General features: G+C 40.7%; 1 protein-coding gene across 6 annotated transcripts in view; it reads left to right on the forward strand.

Moving 5' to 3' along the window:
• ASPH (aspartate beta-hydroxylase) overlaps positions 1 to 26,654 on the forward strand; it is a 211,767-nt gene that overhangs the window by 53,737 nt on the left and 131,376 nt on the right. For 5 of the 6 annotated variants that reach the window (XM_045789028.2, XM_087864867.1, XM_087864869.1 and 2 more), the window contains 7 exons: positions 10,993 to 11,085; positions 13,786 to 13,860; positions 18,184 to 18,309; positions 21,710 to 21,742; positions 22,733 to 22,789; positions 23,273 to 23,323; positions 23,776 to 23,808. In XM_045789028.2, the coding sequence (XP_045644984.2) occupies positions 10,993 to 11,085; positions 13,786 to 13,860; positions 18,184 to 18,309; positions 21,710 to 21,742; positions 22,733 to 22,789; positions 23,273 to 23,323; positions 23,776 to 23,808 (468 nt within the window). Of the gene's footprint in view, positions 1 to 10,992; positions 11,086 to 12,128; positions 12,570 to 13,785; positions 13,861 to 18,183; positions 18,310 to 21,709; positions 21,743 to 22,732; positions 22,790 to 23,272; positions 23,324 to 23,775; positions 23,809 to 26,654 lie in introns of those variants that run through there. The other variant, XM_087864868.1, reaches the window with a different exon arrangement.

A 26,654-nucleotide genomic window follows, 5' to 3' on the forward strand; every position in this document is an offset into this window, starting at 1 on the left:
GAGAGAAAAAAGGGGAAGAAAGAAAAGGAAGATGACCGGAAGGATAAGAAAATTCCTGATGCAGATATATCCAGGAAAGAGTCTTCTAAGGGGAAAAAGGACAGAGAGAAGGAGAATGTGGGCCTAGACAAAAGTGCTAAAGCCAAGGAAAGTAGGAAAAAGTCTGCAAATGTCAAGGATACTTCCGGTAAAATGGTGTCCGGAGACAAAGATGACGCAAAGGAAGGGAGAAGTTCTAGCAAACACGCACACTCAGCCAAGGGAAATAACCAGAAAAGGAAGAACTGAAAGCTCTAATAACATCATCCCAGGAAATGGTAATGTTCTTCATCGTGATTTGCCGCTAACGGGCGTAGAGAATTTAGTATTGCTCTGGTTGGGGAAGATGTGTCAGATAGCCCTTGAGTGTATTTATTGGTGCTCAGTACGTAATTGTTCGAAATCTAGGTGCATTGTCTCATGCCTCTCAGTTTAAAAGAGGATGCTTGTAAAAACCATGTAATAAAAATGTGATGTAATAGCTTCTGTTTTTATTAATTTATTGATCATGTATCCAGATAAATGTTTATGTAGAACATGAATTGTAATGAGCGTATTAATCAACTGAATACTTTCATGGGAGTTAGAGAAGAATGTTAAGGTTTTCCACAGTGTGTATATGCACAGTGCCTTTCAGGGTGACAGAGGCTCAGGTGGGTGGGAGGTTTTCTTCTTTCTCCCCTTAACCCTTTGTCTTCTTCCCTCCTTTCCCTTCCTGCTTCCCTGCTTCCCCTTCTTCTTCACCTGCCATTCTCCCTCTCCCCTTCCTCTCTCCTTCCTCCTCCCCTCTCTCCCCTTCCTCAGGCTCCTGTGGCAGCCCTTGGGGTCCTCTTTCCCCCCAGTCTCTTGGGGGCAGCCCCTTCCTCAGGCTCTTCCCTGGATTCTCCTTTTCCTTCTCCCCTTTCTCTTCTTTCGAGTCTCTCCTCCCTAGTTTTTTATTGGGTCTTTTACCTCCTCCTTCATCCCTCCGTGCCTCCTGGCTACTCACCCTCTTCGCTTCTCTTCCTGCCCCTCCCCCCCCCCTGCTTTTGTCACCCAGGAAATACCGCGAACGCTGTTTGGAGAACTGTGGATGCAGTCATGAATAAAAGAAAGAATTTGATTTAGAAGAACAATTTTAGAACACTTTTATTGATGATATCTTTACAGACTCAGAAGTAACAAGACTTTATTTCAATTTAGGATATACTCTCCTTTTATATCACAGGTTTTTCAGCTATTTCGGTGGAGTGGCATCTGTTTTTCAGATTTGATTGTATTATGGTGTACCATTTCTAAGGAGCGTCAAATCTGGGCTCTAACTAGAGATCAGAACTTAGTTAATCAGAAAACATTTAATAAAGTGAAATTTCAATAAGAACACATTTCTGCAAATGGTTTGTGCCGTCCTGTGCATGAAGTCTTGAATCTCTAATTGCGACTGCTGGTGAGGGTCGGTTCTGACTTGGAGAAGAGCAGCCTGATTCGTTGTAACAGAATCAAAAGTGCTGCCGCAAAGGTTTAATTTTTTTTTTAATAATCGTTCAGGGTGCCTCGGTGGCACAGTCAGTTAGGTGTTCAACTCTTGGTTCCGGCTCAGATTGTGATCTCAGGGTCGTGAGATCCAGCCCCACATCAGGCTCCACACTCAGCAGTGTCTGCTTGGGATTCTCTCTCCCCCTGCTCCCACCCCACTGTGCGCGCACGCGCTCTCTCTCTCTCAAATAAATAAATCTTAAAAAATAGTGATAATTCTTCAACTTTTTCTGTAAAGAGCTTAAAAACAGAGAGTTTGGCCTAATTGAAGATATTTCAAATCAGAAGTGAATAAGCATTAAGTGCCAGTGTTTCTAACAGTATCATACACCGTTTTCTTAGGTGCTAACACCTTTCCTGCTTCAAATCAAGCAGGTAGAGATTTAGTTGACAAAAATTCCAACTGACAGAATTATATAGCAAGGGGGAAATCCTAGAGAATACTACCCAATCTAGCTAATCCAGTCTTGTTTTCTTGATCAAAAACTATGGCCCAAAGAAATTGTAACCCATGGGTTTTATGTGTCGATGAGTCAGGGTTTTGTTGTTGTGTAGATTACTGGAACGTTGTAAACCACACAGGGAATTTTATGGCTCATTTGGTTGGCAGATACAGGGCACCGGCTACAGGTGGATAGATCCCAAGCCCAGACCTGTCATCAAAGCTGGGTTTCTTCCTATTTCTCATCTCGAGTCTTGGCTCTGCTGATCCTTTTCCTTGACTTTTTATTCTATATGGAGTTGCTACCACTTGACGAAGAAGATGGCACTCAACAAGCCCCAGACAGAGCTTTCTATTTGAGCAATCCTAATGCAAGGGGCCATTTTCTGGAATGGCTCTGGGAAAAAAAAAGTCCCTGGGAGAATTGCAACCAGACTGGGTAGGCTTGGTGACCATTTGTGACCATTTGTGCAGTTGGGGATGGGTTAGTCATCCCGGCCTGACTCCTGTGCACAACGCTTTGGGTGGGGGTTGGAATGGGTCCCGCTTAAACCATATGAAATGTTTCCCGCAGGGAAGAGGGTTTCTGGGAGGAGAAGAGGGAGGCTCCAGCTGAGCACTGAACGGAACAAGAAGCAAAACGGATACTCACCACATGCATAAAAATTAACAACATCTTTTTTTTTTTTTTAAAGATTTTAATTATTTATTCGACAGAGATAGAGACAGCCAGCGAGAGAGGGAACGCAAGCAGGGGGAGTGGGAGAGGAGGAAGCAGGCTCATAGCGGAGGAGCCTGATGTGGGGCTCGATCCCACAATGCCGGGATCACGCCCTGAGCCGAAGGCAGACGCTTAACCGCTGTGCCACCCAGGCGCCCCAAAAGTTAACAACATCTTAAAAATATATCCTGACGGTAGATCTTGCTGTTAAGATAAATGAATTGATTTTTTAATTCATGTACCAAATTTTAAGTGTTATTTTTTCTACAGATTTTTTTTCTTTCTTGGAGAAGGGCTGATAATTATATTTGCATTTACGGAGGGCATTCTAATAATTTCTACGTTGGTTTTTAAAAGACAAAAGTGATGCATGATAAAGTATATAAATGCTAAATTCTAAGAAAACGAGGGGGAAAAACATCTTAGAATAACGTAATCAGCATAAGCACATTCACATCATTGTTATTTGGTAAAACGCTTGGACATATTTTACTTCTGGCATACTTTTCCTTTGAATATCAGCTCAAGAATTAAATTGAAACATCTCTACTAAAAGCATTTAAATATGTTTCAGGAGCTCTTATGAACTGGGAATGGATTTATTTGCTTTTCTCATTTTTTCTTTCCTTCCCTTTCCTTGAGTAAATAAAGGCTTCAACTGAATTTATTGAAGCTGAGGTCACACTTCATCTAATTGCATTGGCACTTACTATTCAACTAAAAACTTAGTGTGGGAGAAACTTTGTTCATGATTAGTGGGTTTAAAACTGTGCTTGTACTCAGACTTACTCACTTTTTAATTCGGAGTGTAGTTATTTCTGTTTTATGCTGCTATCATTTTCATATTGTTATCTAAGAATAATTAAAACTAGAAAGGTTATTACCCTTTTTAAAAAGTCATCTAAAAACAGGGACAAAAATTTCCTACTACAAAGTAGTTGGGAGTCAGAAAGTGAAATACTCAGAAAGTAAGTTTGTCATATGACATACAAAATTTTTCTTTCAATTACATTAGGAGATGATACATCAGATTTTGGAAAATGACATTACCGGCATAATTTTCCTTAAGTTTTGTAGGGTAATATTTCACGTGAGTGACACAGTCCCTGTAAAGGTAAAGATGGTCAGTTTTACAAAACTATTTGAGAGCCTATCAATTTTTCCAAGAATCTTTTTTATCCTTTAATATTTAGATTACTTTTTTTTGAAAAACCGTATCGTCTTTTTTTCTTCATTTGTTGTGATGTGCAATGTCTGTTTCATTCGTTAAGGGGTTTGCGTGTGAATTTTAGTTATTGCTAACATTATTAGTAACCACTTTTTTGAAATCTGATTACTTTTTTTACAAGATTTTTGGTTTTACTTTGTGGGTGATTTGCATTGTGTATAAACGATCTTCTCAACATTTCATGATAAGGGAGAGACTAATAGATAAATTGGCATAAAAACGTCAGCATGAATGCTTGAGTCAACCCAGGAGGATTCATTCTATAAGTAACTGGTTCATAGAAAGTATTTTATACTGTTATGACCTGCTTAGTCATACAACTCTGTATCTTCAGAGGTTTTCATAATGATTATTTGGATAATAAGGACTCCATATATATATATATATATAATTAAAATTCTATTATAAATTTAAATTTAATATATATATATATATATATAAATTCTAATATAAATTTAAATTCTCTCCCTTAATTCTTAAAACCCTTCTAAGGCAAGAGTTTTATCCCCTTTCCATACTTGTGGAAAGCCAAGCCAATATATATGTATATATATATTGGGGAAAAAACAGATAAAAGTAGTACACAAGTATGAGTTTTAATTTTAAGTGTAACTGTAGTGTCATTTTCTATGAAGTGGGTCTGGTGACTTAGGCTACGTCTCCTGGATTTGGTTCCTTTCTCCCCTGTCCTCCACTTTTCCATCTCCTGGAATAATTCTCCGTTGGTAACAATTCTCCAGATTGATAACTTGGATTATTTCACTATAAAATGCATCTTGGAAATGCTGGTTTTCCTCATTTGTAAATTGAAGCTAATACCTTTCTTTCATGTGGCTGTGGAAACTAGCTGGTATTGGATCTGCATAAAGTGCTGGCACATTGTTCGTGCCCCGCCCCCTCCCCCTTGCCCCAGCGAAAGAGAAAGTTTTCATTCTTAGGAAACCCAAAGGGTGGGTGTTGGGTAGCAGATCTGTAAGTGTTATTCTCATGGAAATCTTGTTTGGGGTCATCTGAAAAGATCCCCAGTAACAGTCTTCAGCCTCCTGTCCTTCCTCCTCTGTTTGCCTGAAGATAAAACCACGTGCCCTAGATGATTATTACCGGTTTGGATATCATTTTTACATAGAAACCAATTTTCACGAAAGCTTCCACCTTGTAAGCCCTACAAAGCAAAAAGTCCTCTATTTCCCTGTTCTTTGTTCTCATTTCGTACCTCGTTTGACCTCACATTCTGTGTACTTTTCACTCCACATTAGCACCTGTACATCATAGAGCTCTGTCATTTATTTCTTCCTTGCCTCAAACGTTACCTCTCTGGTATCCTAAGAGATGAGAGGAAGACATGTACTTAAAGCTTTTGTGTTGTTTTTGATAGTGGTATAAATACCCGTGTGCCGTGTCGCGTTTTGCACGTACTGATCCCTTCAACAAATATTGGAGGAGTACCTGCAGTGTACCAGGCTGTGCTAGGCACTGGGGATACAAGTGACAAGGTGACTGCAGTCCCTCCAGTGAAATGGTAGGAAATAAACAAGGGGTCGAGGAAGAAAATAATGAACTGGAGCCAGCCAGTGCCAGCGCTGCCCACTCTTCCCCTCTGCCTAGACTGTGTTCCCACCGTGCGGGGGGCCTTGTTCCACCTCTCAGGAATCCAGCTGACTCATCACGTCTACACTGACATTCTCTCCGATCCTCCCAGGCGGGGGGACTGTGTCTTCCAGTAATCATGCTCGTCCCTTTGCTTCATTCCTGGATTTTGCTTTGCTACCAGACTGTGATTTGTGTCCAGTACCTATGATAGTAGCTGAGAATAATAGGCATTCAAGGTATGTTTATTGATTGAGGAACATATAAAGCCCAGATCATGTAAAAATATTTCAGATCTGTATATACTACTGAGTAGTATTAAAAAGAAGAAAAAAGGATTTTTAAAGAAAGACGGAGGCGTTTCTGCAGTGATTGCAGGATGCTTTAACCACCTCGGAGTTGCCAGTAGCTGTGTTCATGTTGTCGTTATGTGTGCAGGGGTGGTGGTAAATTGGGCTGCTTTAGAAGAAACAAAGGGAAAAATTAATTTGTGGAAAAAATGTTTGTGTGTTTGCTGGGTTTAAATTCTCTCCCTTAATTCTTTTTTTTTTTTTTTTAAAGATTTTATTTATTTATTCGACAGAGATAGAGACAGCCAGCGAGAGAGGGAACACAAGCAGGGGGAGTGGGAGAGGAAGAAGCAGGCTCATAGCGGAAGAGCCTGATGTGGGGCTCGATCCCAGAACCCTGGGATCACACCCTGAGCCGAAGGCAGACGCTTAACCTCTGTGCCACCCAGGCGTCCCCTCTCCCTTAATTCTTAAAACCCTTCTAAGGCAAGAGTTTTATCCCCTTTCCATACTTGTGGAAAGCCAAGCTGTGTCAGTGGTAATGTGCTCGAGATGGGATTCAGGTGGAATTCAGTGGCAGCCCTCGGGTTTCCTGAACCCGAGCTCCTGTATGCCATCTCGTGTTGCACTGTTCAAGTGAGCCCATTGCGTTCCAGTCTTGGTAGAAACCCTTCAGGGGTCCTGAAACCCAGGCTCTCAGGAACCCTTTGGCAGTTTATTCCTTTGCGATTTGGGTCATCCTCTTCCTGCAGTCTGTCTATCTTGGGTCATGTGAGGACACTTTGAATGTGGAATGGCTCTTACTGTATATCATGGGGCAGCTCTTTTAGTCCCTGGCAGAATTTTGACAGGGCCGTAGTTGGGATACTTGTTAAGATCTTTATTGGCGGGTTATACAAGCAGGGAGCCACAGCGATCAGCGTGGTCAATCAGTATGTGTGTGTCTTTCTGGTTTATTGATTTTTCCAGAAAATTTCTCAAGATCATGTTGCTCTTAGGGTTATTCTTGGGGTATATTGATTTATCCTGTTAGACTACTTGCATTTGAAGCAGTAGCAGTCCTGAGCTCTTCCCCTTTGAATCACAGCAGCTGGGATAACCTGAGTAGGTAAGATTAAAATTTTCTTCAGTCTACACGACAGAGTCAGTAAGCCAAAGATGGATAAACCAGTTTTTAAAAATGTCTTAGCTTTGATGGGCTACATCCGTGAAGTCCTATTTGTAGTTCTTACTTCCCCAGATTTTGTCGAGGAAGTGGTTTATATAGAATTCTTATAAGAAAGGAATCCTTTATTTTCAGTCAGAGTGAATAGCTCCATGATCCAATGGCCCCAGGACCTTTCTGATTCTCACGCCCTTGCTCCTTTTCTCTAGCTGCATTGGCCACGTGGCTCTTCTTTGCTTCCAGCACTTTGCTCTCCCCCTCACCCCAGACCAGTTGAGGAATTTATACTTGCTGGTCCAGAGCCTTGCCTGGAACATTCTCCCCCAGCGCAAGTCAGGGCCGCATCCCTGGTTTCCTTCAGAAATCTGTTCACGTTTTATCGTTGAGGCCTTTCCTCATCAATTCACTGTAGATAGCCTCTCCTCTTTCCCTGATGGCCTGGCACTCCGTGTCCCATATCTTCCCCATTCAATATACTCTAAATATTTCAGGTTTCTTATTTTTTAAGTTGTTCCCTCCCTATGAGAGGTAGGGCTTTTCAGCATCCATTTTCTGTAGGACAGTGCTTCGTGTTAGTAGGAGCTAAATAGTTGTTGAGTGATTGAATGCCATATGCAGTTAGTAAGTTTTAAACATACAGATGGCAAGAAACTACATTTATTTCCCATTGCTGTCAGGTTTAATAGGGTAGCAGTGAAATAAGTAAGCTCATATTGGACTAAGGTAACTGTGTCAGATACTCAAGTTTGCTATGAGTGGTTGACTTAAAGTGCTCACATCACTTACTTTATGACTTCTTCCATTTTTAATTAAAATTGTAGGAAAAATTATACATTTATTAAATGCAGCCGTATTTCTTTTTAATTTCCTAATTTTTCTGATGTGCCCAAAGAACTAAAAAGGTATGCTTTAAGGCAACTAATTGATTTTCCAAATCATGCAGGGGCTGTTGTGGTTGACTTAACACTTTTCGTTCAATCCTCCGTAATTACTTTTAGGAGTTACGGTTCTCCTGTTCCCTTTGCCAGCTTAGGAATGGAAGTGGGTTCTGGTTTTGACTGTTAAAGCTGAAAGAGAAGGCTTCCAGCAAAGATTTCCTCAAGTCCTAAGAGAAGCTGAGCAAGAGGTGGTCTTTGCTTCTGGACATCCTCTGGTCCAAAAGAGGACCTTGCAGCTGGGGGAGCCCCGATGGCCAGCATGAGGGTGAAGCCAGTGCTGAGAGCAAGCCCGCCCGGCTCTGTACTGCTTGTGAGATGAGACAATAAATTTCCTTTTCACTTGAGCTAGTGTGAGTTGGTGTTTTGTTATATGCACCCCCAGGAACATCAAAAATGATGACATTCATTTCATAATGTAATTTTGGATATTTTTTTCAGCGCTACCTCCTTCCATTTGTACCTCATCATAAATCCAATTTGAAAACCTTTCCTTTGATTACTAATTGACCTTATATGTATATTTTTTTGTTTAATTTTTACTTTTGCCTTAAAATCTTATATGAGACCTGGATTTTCCATTATTTCCTGAGGAACACTTACTTATTCCTGGACTAAAATAGATTTGGGTGGCAATATCATTTCTCGAAACACCAGAATGAAAGCTTACCGGGCTAATTCTTCCATATGGCTTATCAAACTAATAAGAATTATTCTAGGATGTGGGTTTTTTTTTTTTAATTTTAGGAAGTTTATAGGGATCTAGGGAAGGAGATGTGTTAATGTGAACCTCAGCTTCTTTGAAGTTTACAATATTGTTTATTTTTATGCTCATTTCACCTCTGGAAAATAGCTGTGACCAAGTATCAATAAATTTACAATTCAGCTGCCACTTTGGACAGAAAAGAAAACTGCTCAGTATTTTCTCTTGTTGTATGCTTTTGCTTTCTCCTTTGGTTCTGCAATTTCAATTTTAGAGACAGATAACTCCAGTTGATGTAGAGAAAGCTGACAGTGAGGAGAACCATATGTCTAAATATTAGTATGCTAGTAGTTTTCAGATACTTCTCACATCAAAAAATGTCTTCAAATGAAACTTCCTGAAATCTAATAAGAATGGGATTTGCAGGCAGTTTAAATCTTTATTGTTTGGTGGGGAAATATTTCACTGTTTATTGAACCCACGGAGCACAATTTGAAAACCTGCTACATTGAGGATTAGTGAAGAATGACCTTGTGAGTTTTCATCCAAACTGAGATGTTTCTGAGGGAGAAATAATGATTCCAGCACAACGGACAGAACCTGGGACTGCCCCAGGCAAATGAGTCCCATGGCTCTGTAGTGGTGTGTGCCGGGGCACAGATAGGAGCCTCTTTGGTAATAGTAGGAAACTGATCTGAGTCCCCTTTCCCACCTTTACAGACTTTAGCCTCTCCAGTGCGGCCAAGGGATCCTGGTCCCCCAGAGCATCTCTGCAGCCATTGAAACTAGCAGAGTAGCCGCACCCTTGGGGGGGGGGTGGTTTCAGCCCTTGAGCAGGTGCTAAGTGGGCACGTGTTATATGCCAGGTGTTTCCTGAGGTGCTGAGAATACAGAGGTAACTGACACAATTCGGAAGGTTTACCCTGTTCATTGAGCAGAACGTAGCAATGAATCGTTTCATACCTGTTCCGTTAACAATAAAGAGACGTAAGAATGGATTATTTAAATGGAAAAGAGCATGGGAGTTTTCAGTCCTGAATTCAGAATTTGAAGTGTAATGGGTTTTATTAACAAGGCTTTCGTCTCTACCCGTCATCCCCTGAAATTGAACTACCTTTAGTATCCGTGGTTATTTGCGTATTATCCCTTGGAAATCTACATTATAGTTAGAAGTCACTATATAGTTAGGAGTACAACGCGGCTGTATCCATCGGTGTTCGTTTTGATAGTCTTAGGTTTTTTATGTAAATAGTGTGGAAGATAAGTAACTAAAGCGAATATAAGGTGAGGTAGAATCCTGTGTGTCTTGCTCTCTTTAGGATTAGAGAGAAGAAGGTATGAGTGTTTTTGCCAATGAGAGAAAAATGAAAGGAACAGTCAGGAAAAATACAAGGAGTCAAAAAGAAGTAAAAGACATGGAGGTACTCAAGAGTAGAAAAATGCCTCTCAGTTCTGAACTGACCTTTTCACTGTGGCCTATTGACATGACAACACACTTCCTCTCGTAACAGCCGTTGGTACAAGATTCTCACGGGGGGGTCACGAAGAGCCAGGAGCTGATGAATGAATGACAGACTCTGGGACCTGGTTTAGCTTTCTGAAGAATTGTATTTAGTTGAGGATATATTGTAATATTCTTCGTATAGAATATCAAGGAAATCATTCAGTCTAATGGATTCTAGACTGGTGTTGACTTTAAAATCAGCTTTCATGTTCATTTACCCCGATGTTTTATTTTCCTTAAGACATTAAAAAACACACACACACACACACACACCTTTGTTTTCATGTCTTTTAGCTCTTGATAGAACAGTATGATTTTAAGTGGTACCTTGAGAAGATTATAAATAGTTATGTATGATTTGTTCTCATTTTTAACTATAGTTTTCAAGAAGAACAGGTACTTATATATAAATCAAAATATGGCACGAAAACAAGTAACGAATTCCAGTGTATCTTAGTTGTCTTACTGCCGGATTCAGAGCTCAGGCAGCAATTAATTAATCACTTCTGAACGCAAGGAGCCTGAACTCGTATTGAACTTCTTTTGGCAAGTGCAGACATGACTCTGTTTTAGAGATTCGTGGACGCTTAAACAAGGATTTTTGTTTTATTGTTTTTAAGTGAAAGGTTAACTTAGGTAAAGAGATGGTCAAGGCCCATGTGAAGGTAAAGAGCAGTCTGTCTTCCTACGTCAGTTTTTAAGCACCTCCACAATTTAATGGAGTATGAAGTCTTGGAAACTGAATTACTTGCTCTATTGATGAAGTGTTCGAGAATATTGTTTTTCCTGGTTTAATATGTCAAAAAAAAAAAAAAAAGAAAAAGGAAAAAAAACTCAAGTTAACTTTGTGAATAAAAATGCAGGCCTTAAAGAAAGATCTGCTTCCGAGCCAGCAGTCGCACCCGAAGAAGCTGAGCCATACCCGTGGCTGGAGGGGCAGGTTCCCGAGGATTCAGGTGAGCTCTCCTCGGCCTCCGACCGGATGTGTCGCGGCTGCCAGCTCTCCAGTTCGCAGTCTCCGGAATCATGTCTTTCCCATAATTTGTGTCACAATGTTCATGGAACATAAACTCTTTTTTTCTTCTTCTTCTCTTCTGAGATTTTTGAGTAAACTTAATGTTTTCTAGTAAAAATTTACACAGGATAATTTTAATTTGGGGATCAAGAATCAAAGGCACAGAGGAGGTGGCTTCAGTTAAGAACATCATGAACTTAAATGCTAGGTTTCTGGATTCCAGTTCCAGAACTTCTTCCAGTGAAAGCACAGACACGTGTGGTACACGAGTGTTGTCACTGGCTGTTCCAAGATCTAATAGAGGAGGCCTACTGGGCTCCCAGTCCTTTTAATGCGAGGGTCTCCTTTCTCCATCAGAGACTTCCTGGAGCCCCAGGTGGTGCTGTGGGAGGCCTGTTTACATAGATGAATTCAGAGATCTCTGTAGTCACCCAAGGGCCTGTGACCCATAGAAGGAAAACTCCTGAAATCTGTGAATAAATTGGCAAATGAAATTCAAATCTATTACTATCATTTCCTGTTTGTGCTGTGATATTTATTGCAAAGTACTAGTTAATTGCTGCACGTTTTCCCTTTACCTAATCTTTCTCCAAAATTTGGTGTCATTTCGCCACCTATTGGAAGTGTTTGGTATGACACTACATATTTACTGGCAACTGAAGTATTCTGGCTGATTTTATCACTGTATGAATAATATTTGATTTTCTTTTCTCCCTTTTAAGGTCAATATGCTGCTCTGATTTTTTTTTATTTGTTCAGAACATAATCCTAGAACTTATGGTCTCCCTCCCATTCCTTTATTTTACTGTAGCACTGGAGCAAAAGAGCTACTTTTTTTTTAAGACTTATAATTTAAATGCGTATTTGGATTTAGCATCTCAAGCATTACTTTGCACTAAATAAATTTATAATTTAAAAATCTTGTTTTTCAAAGCTGCCATTTGCTTCTGCTGTCCTTTTTAAGTTTTTGTTAATACTACTCTACATTTAACTGATAACTTGTCCTTCTAAATCCATCAGTTTATTATCAACTCATATCCTTTTCAACTTCTTGGCAGTGTTTGCTTTAGTTTAAGTGTTGCCTTTTCAACCTTTCTCTTATTTAGGTTTTTGGCTTCTTTCTCTTCTCTGTCCTACAAACCCAGGTACATACCTCTCATTACAACACAATAAAGTAAGTCCCCTTGGTCCCCACAGTACTTTCTGTATGCCCTCCTGTCCCTGGCCCTGTACTAGCCAGATTTTTGAAAAAAGAATGTACAATTGCTTTCTTTGCCTTATTTTCCACTCAGTTTTTAACTCATTGCAATCTAGCTTCTGCCTCTACTAATCCTCTCGAGAGGAAAGGAGGAACATCACAGAATCATGGAAAGATGGAAACAGCAATGGTGGACTCACCAAGTTCAAAGCCAGTGCCGGTAGCAGGTGACTCTGGAGAGGCATGTGAGGGCTCGATTGTGGAGGTCTTCTATTCTGTTCTGAGGAGCTTAGATTTTCCCCTGTTCGGGCAGAGGAAGCCATTAAAGGGTTAAGCAAAGGAGCAGAGTGCCATCCACTTCAGTTACTAATATTAGATTCTCTGTGGATGGTGCTGTCAGCAGTCATAAAACTAGTACTTGGTTAGGAAGCTGTCATGGGCATTGTGAGAGCCGAGGAGGGAAGAATAGAGATTGGCAGGCTCTTCTGTAATTATATGCAAATACATATAAAAATGGTTTGTGACATACAAACATCTATAAAAATAGAAGGCACTTTTGTGTGTCAGGAATGGTTTTGTAATGTGATTAGTCTAACAGGTTCTTAAACTTTTTTCCTACCTGGAGAAGTTCAAATGAACTTACTCTGTTTTTGTCATTGAGGATTAACTTGTCAGTATAACTAACCGATGTCATTGGCGTTACTTCATGTGACAGCATGCGTGATACTAAGTCGAGCGGTACTTCAATATACTGAACATGGATGTTTGTTAAACAGAAAATTTATCATTGTGTCAATGTCTTTATGGCTTCTTGTTTGTTGTGTGATGTTTCAACAAACCTGGTAATCCGATAAGCAGCACAGTGTTGTCGGAATGTCACTACGGATAGTGTTGACTTTTGTAATTTATATCTGTTTGAATCTATGAATCTGACTGTCAGATGGGCTTCTCCAAAGCTGGAAGGATTGTCAGTCTAATGTGGGGTCTTCTCCTCAACTTCTGACCCTCTCGGTCCTCCCACCAGCCAGGGGGCCTTTCCCCCTGAGTGTCAGGGAAGACAGTGGCCGGTCATGTGCTTTCATGTATGTTGGCCTCATCTGCCCACGTTTTAATCTTTATTTCCCAGTACTTCCCCTCCCAAAAGCTTTGCCCATCCTTTTTTCTTTATTCTATCTTGATTGTGAATTTTGTTAATTAGAAACTGAAGTAATTTTCTCTGTGAGGTGTTTGCTAAACGTCTATATCTGCTGTCAAAATAAAACCAATCTTAAATATTTACCGTGTTTGCCAATATATAAAAAAAGTGGTAAACAGATATGAAAAGGTAGCATAGTTGATGAACCAAATATATTCATTTGAATGTATGTACCTGGATGTTATGTTTCATGTTCTTCATTAGTATCTCGATTTTTTCTACTTAGTTATGTTTTGTAATCATTTTAGGACCTCGGAATATTGAAGATGAAGTCGAAGAACAAATTCAGCCCCTTCTCCACGAGGCGGTCTACACGGAACATGGTATGCATTTAAAATCCCATTTCCTCATGCATTGCTTGCTCAAAAAAGGGTTAATTACACAAAGTGATTTGGACATTATTTTTAAACTTAAATAGTAATTGAGTGGTTTTTTAAGTTATGGGAGGACAAGTATTTCTGAGAGAGCACTAGCCTTGTTTTATCTTACCCTGCCTTACAGTTAAGGAACGTATCGCATGGATTTAATAAAGAAATGGTAGGGATAAATGAGAATAAACAAGTTAAGACCAATGATACATCAAGAACAGATGGCAAGAACAGGGAGGAGGAAAACAGAACACAACCAAGCAAGCTGTAATGGGCTGTCTGGATGCTGCCGTCAGCCGGACCTGCTGCACGCTTGGGTGGTCGCCAAAGCAAAAAGAAAAACTTTTAATGACGTTGGTCATGTACCAGAGAAGAAATGAACATGGTGTCTACTTAGAGAATATAAAACATTTTCCCAGCTCTTACATCTAAGGCATTTCTTATATGCAGTTCTGTACAGAGAATATTAAATGATACTTTAGAAACGCATGCTTTAAGATTTTATGAGACTCTTTCTTGAAACACCCCTTGATAAGAGCAGAGAGTATAACCCCAAGATGTAACTCACAAAGGGATTTCGAAGAAGGCAGAACACATGGTATCCTGATACGCCTAATGGTTTGGTGTGAGCTGAAGAGAGTCCTAAAGGAAAAAATTATGTTTCTTAAAAAACAACTGGGACTCTCTATCATTGAAGCTGTGCTTTAGCAGGCCGGCCAAACTGTCTTACTAAGTCTTCGGTGTTCGGGGGTTACGTGTAAAACATCCCATTGAGCTCCATCTGTGCTCTCGGGGGAGACCCGCTGCGGCTGAGCTGGGGCTTTTTGCCATTGGCCGTTCGGGGTTTAGGAGCCCATGTCCTTCCATTACCAGCTTCTGCTCAGCCAGGAGAGCCGTGGCACCAGAGCACGTGTCTGCCTCTCTCGGCAAGCACAAGCTTTCCCTTCCTACATCTTTTGTTTAACTGTAAGCTAACACAAGGATAATGCAGTCTAAATAAATCCGTGATTTCAGTATGATGAGGTCAGTGCCGTAACGGTAAAATGTTAATAGCTGTGTGGGCCTTGCATAGACTTTGGCATTAGCAAAGGCTTCTCCGAAGAGGTGACTTTCTGACTTAGTAGCTGAGGGATGGTGTCACGCTTTGCCAGGTAGGTGTTGTTTGTGGAAGGTTCTAAGCAAAGGGCGTGGCATGTGGGCAAGCCCAGAGGAAAAGAGGACCGAGAGTAGTCCAGGGTGGCCGGCCAGTGGAGTACATGGGTGGAGAGTGAATGGGAAAAGGTGTTTGTACTTGATTCACAGAGGAATCGGAACCATTGGAGGGCGCTAGGGAGTGCTGTGCCTTCTGTCTGCAGCGGGAACACACGCGGAGGGAGCATGCTGGGGGGAGAGGAGATGGGGGACTCTTCTGGTGATCTGAGTGGGCCAGGATGGTTGGTTGAACCAAATTTAGCCAAGGTAGGGAGAGAGAAGCGTGGGACAATATGGTAGACATTTGGGTGGGTGGGTGTAGGAAGCCAGACAGAAGGGGGGGGGATCAAGTCTAGCACGCCTGGGTTTCTGGCTGCAAGACTTCCTCTTGGACTTACTCTCTTCTTTACTTAGAAATTCAGAGGCCGTGGCTTTAAATGTTATTTGTGTTGCTTCTGGGTGTGTATCTACAGCCCTATCTCCTCTGAGCTCCTGGTTTATCCAGCTGCCTGTTGATCTCCATTTGCATGTTTTATGGGTATCTCGGGCTCAAAATGGACTTAAACAGAATTCTTGATTCCTTTGCATTTCATAGCTCTCCCCCCACCCTGTAAGATTTTGCTTTTATTCCACTCTTTCATATGTTAGGTTGTGGTCTCCCTTCTACTTAGTAGCTTAAGTCAAAAACCTGGGAGTTCTCCTTATTTTTCTCTCTCCTCGCCTCATATGGGACCCACGGGCAGGTCCTGCTGGCTTGGCCTCCAGCATGGATCTGGACTGCATTGTGTCAGCGTCACCGTCCCCTCCTGCATGACGGCTGTAGTAACCTCCCGTTGGGTCTGTGTGTGATGTGCCTTATGGGGACCTTGGTCATTTTCTTTTTCTCCTCTCAGTCACTTTTCTCCAGCCCAAATGACCTCTCTTTTCCTTGTAATTGCCAAGTCTGTCTGCCTCAGGGCCTTTGTACCTGTTATGTCTCTTGCTGGTGTGTGTGTTCCGGTCTTCACATCTCACCCATGTGAAAAAAACATGGCCTCCCTGACCACCATCTGTGCAGTAGACTCTGTCCACAGCATTCAGCGCTTCATCATGGTGTTTCAGGGCCTGTGGCTGCCGTGTACTAGCTGTGTGGCTTTAGCCGAGTTTCTCAGGTTCGTCCTCCTTCCAAGGGGGATAATAGTACCTACTTCCTAGGGTTACTGTAATGGCCAAAGAGGGCTTGGCAATGCCTCAGATGTAGTCAGCCTTCAGGGAACTGTTTTGCTCATACCGGCCTTCGCTGACTGAGCAAGGGAGACTCAGATAATGCATGATGTTCGGTTGCTTTCCCTACTGAAAACAGGGACTTTCCATTAAGTAGCGGTGGCCAAGAGCTAAATCCTGCTCATGTGAAGACCATAAAGTTGCACTGGATAACACAAGAGTAAGGAAAAAGGAATATGGTTAGAAGGAATATGGAAAGCGGGGTATGGTAAAATCAGTGACAGGAATTAGAATTGGTGATTGGTTTGCCAGTCAAAGACAGCGTAGCAGACTGTGATGGAAAGACAGAAAACAAATAAATAGTGTGGCCATAAATGGGCCCACATAATTCAGTACCAGTGGAGAGCATCGCTATGCCATACTACAGGTGAGGGAAGGAAGCCTTCCTGCAGTGTTTGATGGGAGTTCAGTGGCAGCAGAAATCATAATATTCTGATGATGATGATGGGAGTTCAGTGGCAGCAGAAATCATAATATGATGATGATGATGATGATGAAGGAGAAGAAGAAGAAGAAAAAGAAGAAGAAGGATGATGATGATGAAGGAGAAGAAGAAGAAGAAGAAGAAGGATGATGATGAAGAAGAAGAAGAAGAAGAAGAAGAAGAAGAAGAAGAAGAAGAAGAAGAAAAAGAAGAAGGATGATGAAGAAGGAGAAGAAGAAGAAGGATGATGATGATGAAGAAGGAGAAGAAGAAGAAGAAGAAGAAGAAGAAGGATGATGATGATGGTGGTGGTGGTGGTGGTGGTGGTGGTGGTGGTGGTGGTGGTGGTAAAAAGAATAACACAATAAGAACAATAATACATTAATGTTATTATGGGCTGGGCAGTTTTCCAAGTGCTTTAATCCTCACAACAATGCTGTAAGTACTCTTACTATTTCCTTTTTATGGAAGAAAAATCCTTGGCACAAAGTAGTTATGTAACTTCTCAGGGTCACACAGCTGGTGTGAAAAAACTAAATCTGGAGCCATACACTCGAGACCCCACACTCCTAACCACTTTCCTGCCCTGTGAGCACGGCTGAGTCGCTCGTGTTGCTTGGCTAGAGTGTTATGTATGGGACACACTCTGCTTGAAGCCACGTCAAGCTACTGTTGGGAGAATTTTTTGCACCATGATGACAAGCTAAACCATATTGCAGCGGGATAAGTAGCCTATCCAGCACAAAAGAAGCAGAACAGCTCAGTGTATCATAAAAATTAGTCTCAGAAGAGAAGAATGGACATTTCTGCATAACTTACAGGCTCAACATAGCAACCTTTAGATGCAAAGTATAGTACAGGTGACCTCATGCAGATGACCTAGCATATAGCTGAGTGAGGTGTCTGGCTGTTCTTTGCAATAGAACATTTTATAGAGTTGTTTAAGTTTGTTAACGTGGAGTTTCAGGCCAGTTCTCAATGAGAGGTCACAAGGTGATCTTTTCTCTGACCTAGTGATAATTGAACAGGCAAATACCTTAACAATTATGAATTTATTTGTTCATTCCTTAAATACTTATCGAGCATTTCCTATGGCTAAGCATGGCCTTGGGTGCTGGGCATACATAGTAAATAAATATATGAGGTCCCTGTGCTTGGTGAGTTCATGTTCTAGTGAGAGAAGGCCTTTCCCCCCCTCAGGTGGGACTTGACCAGAGTGAGGACAGAGCTTCAGAGCGGGCAACAGCATGTGCCATGGCCCAGATGAGGGGCAGGGAGTGCCCGGCAGCAGGAGTGGTTATGTGGCAGCCCTTCAGAAGGGGCTCATACGTCCATGTCGGCTGCTGCTGGTGGGCCCTTGTTGTGGACTCGTGTGACTTTGTTCATTGTGACCGTTCAAGGAGATGATGTGCCGCAAGAAGAGGATGGACAAGCGAGAGAACCACAACCGGAAGATGATGATTTCCTCGTAGGAAGTGATGCAGATGACAGATTTGAGCCCCTGGAGACTAGAACATTTCATGAAGGTAGGACACATTTTTTGGCTTCAGAATAAAGCCCAGCAGGCAATTTGTAATTATGATTATTAAAGTATTTCTTAAACACCTTTAAAACCAATATTTAATTTTTATCTGAAGTTTATTTTTAAGTGGAAGCTGGAAGGTCCAATTAAAGCTAATTTTTTTCCCTAAAATAAATAGTTATCCAAATTTTGATTCAAAGCACTCTTTTAAGGAAACTGTCAGAATATATAAATTATTTATAGAAAGTAAGTGAAATACTTTAGCACATTACTTTTGCTGTACACTTCTTCCTAGAGTGCTATGCATTAGAAGAAATTCAGAAAATTGATGAAATATTTTATTTGGCAATCTATCACAGGCTCTTGCTCTAACATGAACTCCGTAGTCACAGTTTATAGAACACAATTCTTAGCTTCTATACCAGGCATTGACAAGCTTTTTCTGGAAGTAGCTAGAGGATCAATATTTTAGGCTTTGCAGACCATATGGTCTTTATTGAAACCACTCAGCTCTGCTTTCATAGTGCAGAAGTAGCCTGAAATAATACCTAAGGCTATGTTCCGGGAAAACTTCATGTACAAAGTCAGGAGGCAGGCTTGCTCTGGGCTACAGACCATAGTTTGCTGACACCCGTTCTGTGTCAGTATCTTCCATTAAATACTGGTTATTTAAATATCCATTGAGTAGCTTGCCTTGGGTCATTTGCAGAAGGCAAGTTAGAGCTATAGTTATTCAATGTTGACATATAGAGAGAAGTAATTTCTGTGATGATGAAAACTTTTTTTCATCTATTTTGTGTTCTGCTATGTTTTAATATGACACTACCGTGATTATTTATTTGAAGCCTTGTTAAATGAGCACATGTTTTGTTCTTATGGTATCTATTGTCCATTCATTTTTAAGGTGGCTCTTTAAAACTTTAATGAGTTCTTGAAAGATTTTTTTTTTTTTAATTTTTAATTCATTTATTTTTAAACTAAGTTCTATGCCCAGGGTAGGGCTTTAACTCACGACCCTGAAATTAAGAGTCACATGCTCTACCCAGGGAGCCATCCAGGCGCCCCGAAAGATTTTAATCCACAAGTTGTACTCTGATTGATTAATGGTGTTTTATTTAGAATATAGAAGTATATAAATGATACAATTGTATGTATATAATTTTATACATAAAATGAATACTACTGAAACATTGAGATGGATGTTTCATTTCTAAAGAGTAAAACTAAAGAAGAAGGTTGACAGCACCCACACAAAGTCAACCATATAGCCCATTCTGTCCCACCATATAATAATCATCAGAGTCTGTGGTGGAGCTCCTCAGGGCCCATGCAGCAGCATAGCCCCACAAGCCACAGAGGATCTGGATAAGAGGTGTCTGGCAGTGTGGAAGGATTAGCTAAGCCTCCGTCAGGTTCAGGCAGGTAAACCATGAGGAACGAGTGGTAGATGAAAGCCACAGCACTAACAAAGGTAGGACGGCCTAGAGCCGTGGGGTCTTGAGTTCAGAGAGACAATTTCTTGCGAATATGGTCCATATATGATGTACTTGATATCCCTTCAAATAGTTGTTAATCTTGGATGCGATTAAGATCGACTAGAGAGCTTTTAAAAGAATGCTTTGACCCACCCTAGACAAAGTGAATTGGAATGTTTGGGGTGTGGGACCTCCAAAATGGGTCACTGTAAAAGCTCCCCGGGTCATATCAAAGTGCAGCCGAGGTTGAGCAGAAGCATGGCCAGGCTGTTGATTTTTTCACGTGCCTCCCCTGTGTCCTAGGCTGCAGGGTGTGAACAGGCTAAGGCGTGGACCTCCATGCTGGTAGCCAGGGGGAATCTGGTGGAGCCATAGCGCTTGGAGAGGTAGCCTGGTCACAGTACAGTTGGTAAATGGTTGCTAGGACTTTTTTTTAAAGCATAGAAAAGTAATGAAAAAGTAAAGTATATCTCCTTTTCACAATATTGAATGTATTGGGAAACTAGAAGCAAGAAACTCTTGATTTATGAATGAATATATTTCCAAAAACGTACATACATGCTTATTGTTAAAAGCAGGAAATACACTTTTCCATAGAAATAATGTTACAAGCGATGGTTTGGTTTCCATACCCACCTACAAAATTGCATATAATGCATAATTTTCTATGAAAAATGTACAATCAAAATGATTTTGAGCTTGTATATGAGTCCAGCTGCATTGTACATTGAAAATAGGCATTTATAGACCAGCTTTAGAACTTCAGACCTTTGGGGCGCCTGGGTGGTGTAGTTGGTTAAGCGTCCGACTCTTGGATTTGGCTCAGGTCATGATCTCGGGGTTGTGATCTCAGGGTCGTGAGATCGAGCCCCGTGTCGGCTCCATGCTCAGCATGGAGTCTGCTTGAGACTCTCTCCCTCTCCCTCTGCCCTTTCCCACTCGCTCTCTCTCCCTCTCTTCCCCTTTCTCTCCTTCTCTCTCTCTCAAATAAGTAAATAAATCTTAAAGGAAAAAAAAAGAACTTCAGACCTTTAGTTATCATGTATGTTACAATTTCACTGGGAAAAAAAATGTTTCTAATTTCTGAGTAAGGGGTGCTGACAAAATGATTTCCACATTTCCCTGGTATCTCTTGCGGTCTCCTATCTTTGGCGAAGATGGCTCAGGAAAATTGACAGTTATTCAGAATTTTGGTATCTTAGATGCTGTTTATATAACACGTTTCAGTTAAGACACTCAAATAATCTGAAACATAAGGAATTTGATATTTTTGAGGTTAGGAGTTATAGATTGGGGGGTAGAAAGAAGTCCTTCTCCTTACTTTCTGACCTAATCTTTAACTGGGACATAGATTCAGTATGAACTTAAAAGTTGTTTATTGAAAGTCTTCAGAAATTAAAAATATTTACACTTCATGTAGTTTTGACATTAACGGGGGTCAGTGGAGGAGTGAGCATCCTGTGGTGATGGCTATTGGGGGTCTGCAGGTTCAATTATGGACCCATTGACCTTTCAGCCCCCCATCTTAGAAAGTCTCCTCTGTCTTTCCTTGTGTTCCCATCTGTAGACACTGTGCTTTTGCTTTAGAAAACAGGGCACCACAGTGGAATGTGAAGTAGACTGAGATAGCCCCTTTCCTGGGTCCAGCCTTGTCACTGTGTTGCTCTGTTCAAATCATTCTTTCCTTGGTCCAGGCTATGGTGGTGTTGAGTGGATCAAAGACAATGTGTGAGGCATTTCTAAGTGCAGTTCTAGTAAGAGATAAAGTGTTCAGCAAACAGTTAATGGATATTTTCATGTTTGATTTTAATAATTATTTGCTTTCAAAATAAAATCAGCAACAAGCATAGATTCAGGATATACGTCTACAGTATATATACATAAAATTTTATGAAAGTGGTACTAGTCATCTGATGTTATTCTTTTCAGAAACTGAAGATAGTTACCATGTAGAAGAGACAGGTGAGATTTAAACTTAATGCTATTCTTTTTTAATTAGAATGAGTCTTTTCCTATAAAAGAACATCGTGAGAGAGAGAAAACGTTATGATTATCTATTAATATATTTTATATCATATCATAAAATATCATATAATATATAGTTAATTGTTATATATAACTTACATATGTTATATCATAATCTTATGTATGTTTCTTTGTGAATATAGTTTTGTGATTTTGAAGTCTATTCCCTGAAGATAAATACCCAGTAATGGGACTGCTAGGCCAAGAGATACAGTAGAAGTACATGTTTTGTAGTCTTAAATTACAAAGTCAATGAAAGGTCAAAATTGTGTATTGTCACTGGTCACACATCCCCAGAAGATATGGCCACACTGGAGATGGACATGCCATCGTTCAGTAAGCCCGTGTTGGCCAGTTTTTCTTCCAGTGCCAGAATAGATCCCTTTCTCTGTGCTTGAGGACCACATGATATTCTTGGCTGGCATTTAGGGCCTATATCACTTCAACGATATGTATTTGTAAATACTAGAATTGTATTGCAGTCTGGGAGTACGCAGTACTGAGTCCAAGCGTGAGGGACTGGGAGCGTGTGTGCCCTTCCTCATGCACGCTCTGCGGCAGGTGCTTGCTGAGTGGATGGGAAGAGGGCTCACCTGCACCGCCACCTCTGTGGTCTCTGTCTCAGTCTCATTAGTCTTTTGCTGAATATAGTTGAATTTGCACAATCTAAATGAGAATATAGCTTCACCAGTGTGTGGTTCGATTATAAACCCATTGTGGATGGGAACTCTCTAGTTCATCTCTATATTTGGCATTTTGGAAAGGTGGAACCCGTGTGTTCCGTGAGTGAATATAAATGTGAGCATCATTATGATTTGGTTTTACATTTCTGTCATTACTGGATAGTGTGCCTTTCCTATTTTGCGTATCAAGTGTAACACTTCTTGAGATATATTTGTAATTTCCTAATCATTTCTTAACTTACAGCTTCGCAGGCTTATAATCAGGATACAGAAGAGATGATGTATGAGCAGGACAATCCAGGTTTGTGATCCGTGTTTCTGTTCAAGGCACTGGCTGAGGCCAATCGACCCAGGGGTTAATGATTCACTCTGATTCAGCACAGAGTCCTCATTAGAATGCCCACAGTCATTTTTAGAAAATGACATTTATAGAAATCCCTGAATATAGTTTAATATTACATGGAGGAATGAGGAAAAAAGGAGATGTATTTTTCAAACCACCATTGGGACTTGCTCCTTGTAGAAAGGATGCTGGGAAGGCGATTTGGAAATTGACGAGGCAGTATGGCATAGTGGAGTCTCACTGGTTCTGCTCCTTCCTGTCTTTGTGACCTAGAGAGCAAATTATGAAACTGTATTCGGCCTAAATTGTATTAATGAGAGTGATAATATCTATCTTACCCAGTTGTGAAGATTGGAATTAATTTGTAAATACTTGAGAATGGCATCTAGTAATGTGTTTGGTTTTTTCATGTTTGACAGGGTGTCTGTTTTTTCTCTTTAGATTCCATGGAGCCAGTAGTAGGTGATGATGAAAGAAGGTACCATGAAGCAGGTACTGGATAAATATTTTCATTAGATTGTAAACATTACTCACGGCTTTATAGTTGTAATGCTATGTTAACGTGATTTTTCTTTCAAAGGAGTCAAAGAAGTAATCTTAACACCTAATATAAGTCTTTTTGCTTTGTAACAAGATTAGATTATGAAAAGAATATCAGGCTTTCATATTTTAGCTCGTCTACACTGGCACCACGACAGAACAGGGTATTAATCTTGAATGCGACTTTTGCATATCTTACTTTATGCCAGTTTGAGGAATTTTTATGAAAATAATTTACTCGTCCTTTTGTCTAGTTGTTTTTGGGCAAAAGGCACTTATCGCTGACTGTAGGCACTGATATTTAAAGGAATAGAATTCTGTATTTGAGATTAAGTTGTGTTTTTTAGCGAAGCAGTTTTACAGAATGACCCATTTAATACTGAGTTTTATTCTCTTTCTTGCAGATGACCTTACATACCAAGACTATGATGAACCAGGTTTGAAAATGCTTCTTAACCTTAAGCCATCCCCTTGTTTTAAAATCTACTCATAGTTTTTAGAGTATAGAGGATATTTAAGCTTCAAATATCATAACTTAAAATCTCCAACTGAATGGGAGTTTTCAAAGAATTCACTTGGGGAGATTATTTACCTTCTGCCATTGACTACATTTCTTAAATTCTTTGCGAGTTGCCTTCGGAAGCAGTTAAAAATTATTCACGAAAACTTATCTCATTACTTTATAGTCTTCGTTCTCTTTTGACTAACATATGTCTGGAGCATATAAAACTAGTCAGAGTTGAACTAGTCTAGTTTCTTCTACAAAGTAATCCCACTCTTAAAGGTGATGGATCTACTAGCATGAGGAAAGGTACAAAAGACTTTCACTGCAGGCTTACAAGTGGCATAAAGAAAAGAGTTTGGGCCTGTTTTTGACATGAGTGGCACTAGAGTCAGGTTTAGGCAATTATAGCTCTGTTTGTTGCCCAAGCACTCCCCAGGCTGTTTTATTAAACCCCATGAAGTAGAGTCTATTTTTGTGACTTCCCAGATGAAAGAAACAAAGGTTCAGAGAATGTAAGTGATTTGCATAAGTTAATATGACTAAGAAATGAGAAAGCCAATGGTGTAATGGTCATTTTTATTCTGCCACCTTCACGGATGACTGTAAAAGGAAAGAAGTCAAATGAGCATGACTTCATGTGTGATGCAAGAAGGACGAGAAATGTACGGTGCTTGAGTCAAATATGGGGGATTTTCTATGCGCCGGATGGTTTGGAGGCTTGACATTCAAAGATGGATACTATGACTTCCCTACCGTCAAGAAATGTATGGCGTCATGATAGTTGGTGGTTCTCAGTTGAAGAAAATTAGGAGCGGCTGTGTATAAACCTGATGTGTTGAATTATTAAGCATCTGTATTTAAGATTTAAGGTCCTACTAAGATGACCAGTCACGGTGGCTACTTCTAATGGGATAGGAATGACACCAATAGAAGAATCCTGGATTCTGTCTTTAAGAACTAATATTTTTATAAGAAATTAAATAACTTGGCCACTGTGATCTGGATTTTCTTTTCAGTTTCAAATTTAAAGAAAATAGGAATTTGGAAATGGAAAGTTACATGTGGAGATGAGACTTGAGACACTTCTCTCATTTCTGCCACTCATTGTAGTGTTTGTCTAAATATGCCAGGAAGAACATGTTTGCAGGGCGGTTTGCAGACCAGATCCAGAGAACTTTAAAATCACACTTGAAAGAAGTGTAAAATTAGATACTGTGTTAAAAAAGATGTTGTAAAAATAAATGTGTTTTCATAGGCAGAATATCAGAATAAGTACAATTTAACATGTTAAAAAAAGAGTAATAAATACGACCTAAGGGGTCATCAAGATTTGAGACACTTTGGATCACAAGATTTTGAGATACTTTAGATTACCTTGCTATAGAACCTAAACTTTTTCAAACAAAAGGGATTTAATGGAATTATTAGTAGGATTATTCACTGTGTTCTAACAAGATACCTTTGTGGCATTCAAGAACCAGACTAGGGAAACCAAGTGAACATATGTAAGTGAAACTGTAAGTAGGGTGAAAACAAAACCATTTTTCCATAGGAGAACAGAATACATTCTGTATTAAACTCCCTACATCTAGACCCTGGAAAACATGTGGCTTATTAAAGGTATGGAGGGAGCCAGCTTTCTGCATTAAAAATCTAGAAAGCATCAAGCCTACGTTGGATGTACCTAGGAAATGACAGTACTGTCTTACTATCTGATTGATTTATTCACATCCTGCATATGTATTAACTTTTATATCTAAAACAGGACTGGGGCAGTTCTAATGAGGGACACACACATGGTCCATATTCCCATGGACCTTACATTTTAGTGGGGGGGGGGAGAAATTACAGAAACAACTTCAATTTAGTGTTTACTGGCAATTCCGCTAAGTGTTGGTGAGAACAAGGACGGTGTGTAACAAGAGCATATAGTGAAGAGACCTACCTAGTTTGTGGACCAGGGAAGGCTTCCTTGAAGTTGGAGGTGAAGATTAGAGCCATTGACAAGGCAAGGGGAAGGTGGGGGGAGTGTTGTAAGAAGCCTCTGAGGTGGGAAGATGTATGCGGAGTGCTGGCAGTCTAATCTGGGCTGAGATTGCACTATGTGTGGGGTCCACGGATGCCTAGAGCTAGTCAGGGATGCTCATCTACCCTCAGGGCATTGTTCAAGGCACAACAAAATCAGATATGCATTTTGTAAAGATTGATCGGTCTGACGTGTAGCAAACAGACTGGAGAGACGCAAGAGTGGATATGGGGAGACCAGGTAGTTTAGTCCCGTTATCCCAAACTGATCTTGCCCTGAGTCCCATCTCTGCCAAAAGAGGGGTCAGAGGAGGTGAGTTTCAGGAAAGGGATGTTCAGCAGTGTCCCGTGCCGCTAAGGACCCAGGATAGATGAGCACTGAACACATGCAGCGGATCTAGTACGACCTTGGCAGGAGCCATTTTCGGTGGACACAGATGAAGGTGGACAGAGCTAAAGCAGTCTAAACCAGGGTGCTGGCAGTGAAGGGACGCGGACAAGCTGAGAAATGTAAGGAGATAAAATGGACAGGGCGTGATGTGTGCGTAGAGCTGGGGTCAGGAGCCCCATCCACCGTTCCGGCTCGTGCCCTTGATGGATGGTCGTGCTTTTTCCTAAGACAGGCGGGACTGGAAAACAGGAACAGGCCAAGAGGCCGTGCGTCCCGTTGACAGTGGGTGTCGAGACACCCAGGAGGATATGTAATAAGCCGATTGGTGGTGCTTGGATCTCAGCAGTGACCTCTCATTCGTG

The sequence above is a fragment of the Ursus americanus genome, chromosome 9, assembly GCF_024610735.1.
Source record: "Ursus americanus isolate L20-20 chromosome 9, mUrsAme1.1.p, whole genome shotgun sequence".
Taxonomy (NCBI): domain Eukaryota; kingdom Metazoa; phylum Chordata; class Mammalia; order Carnivora; family Ursidae; genus Ursus; species Ursus americanus.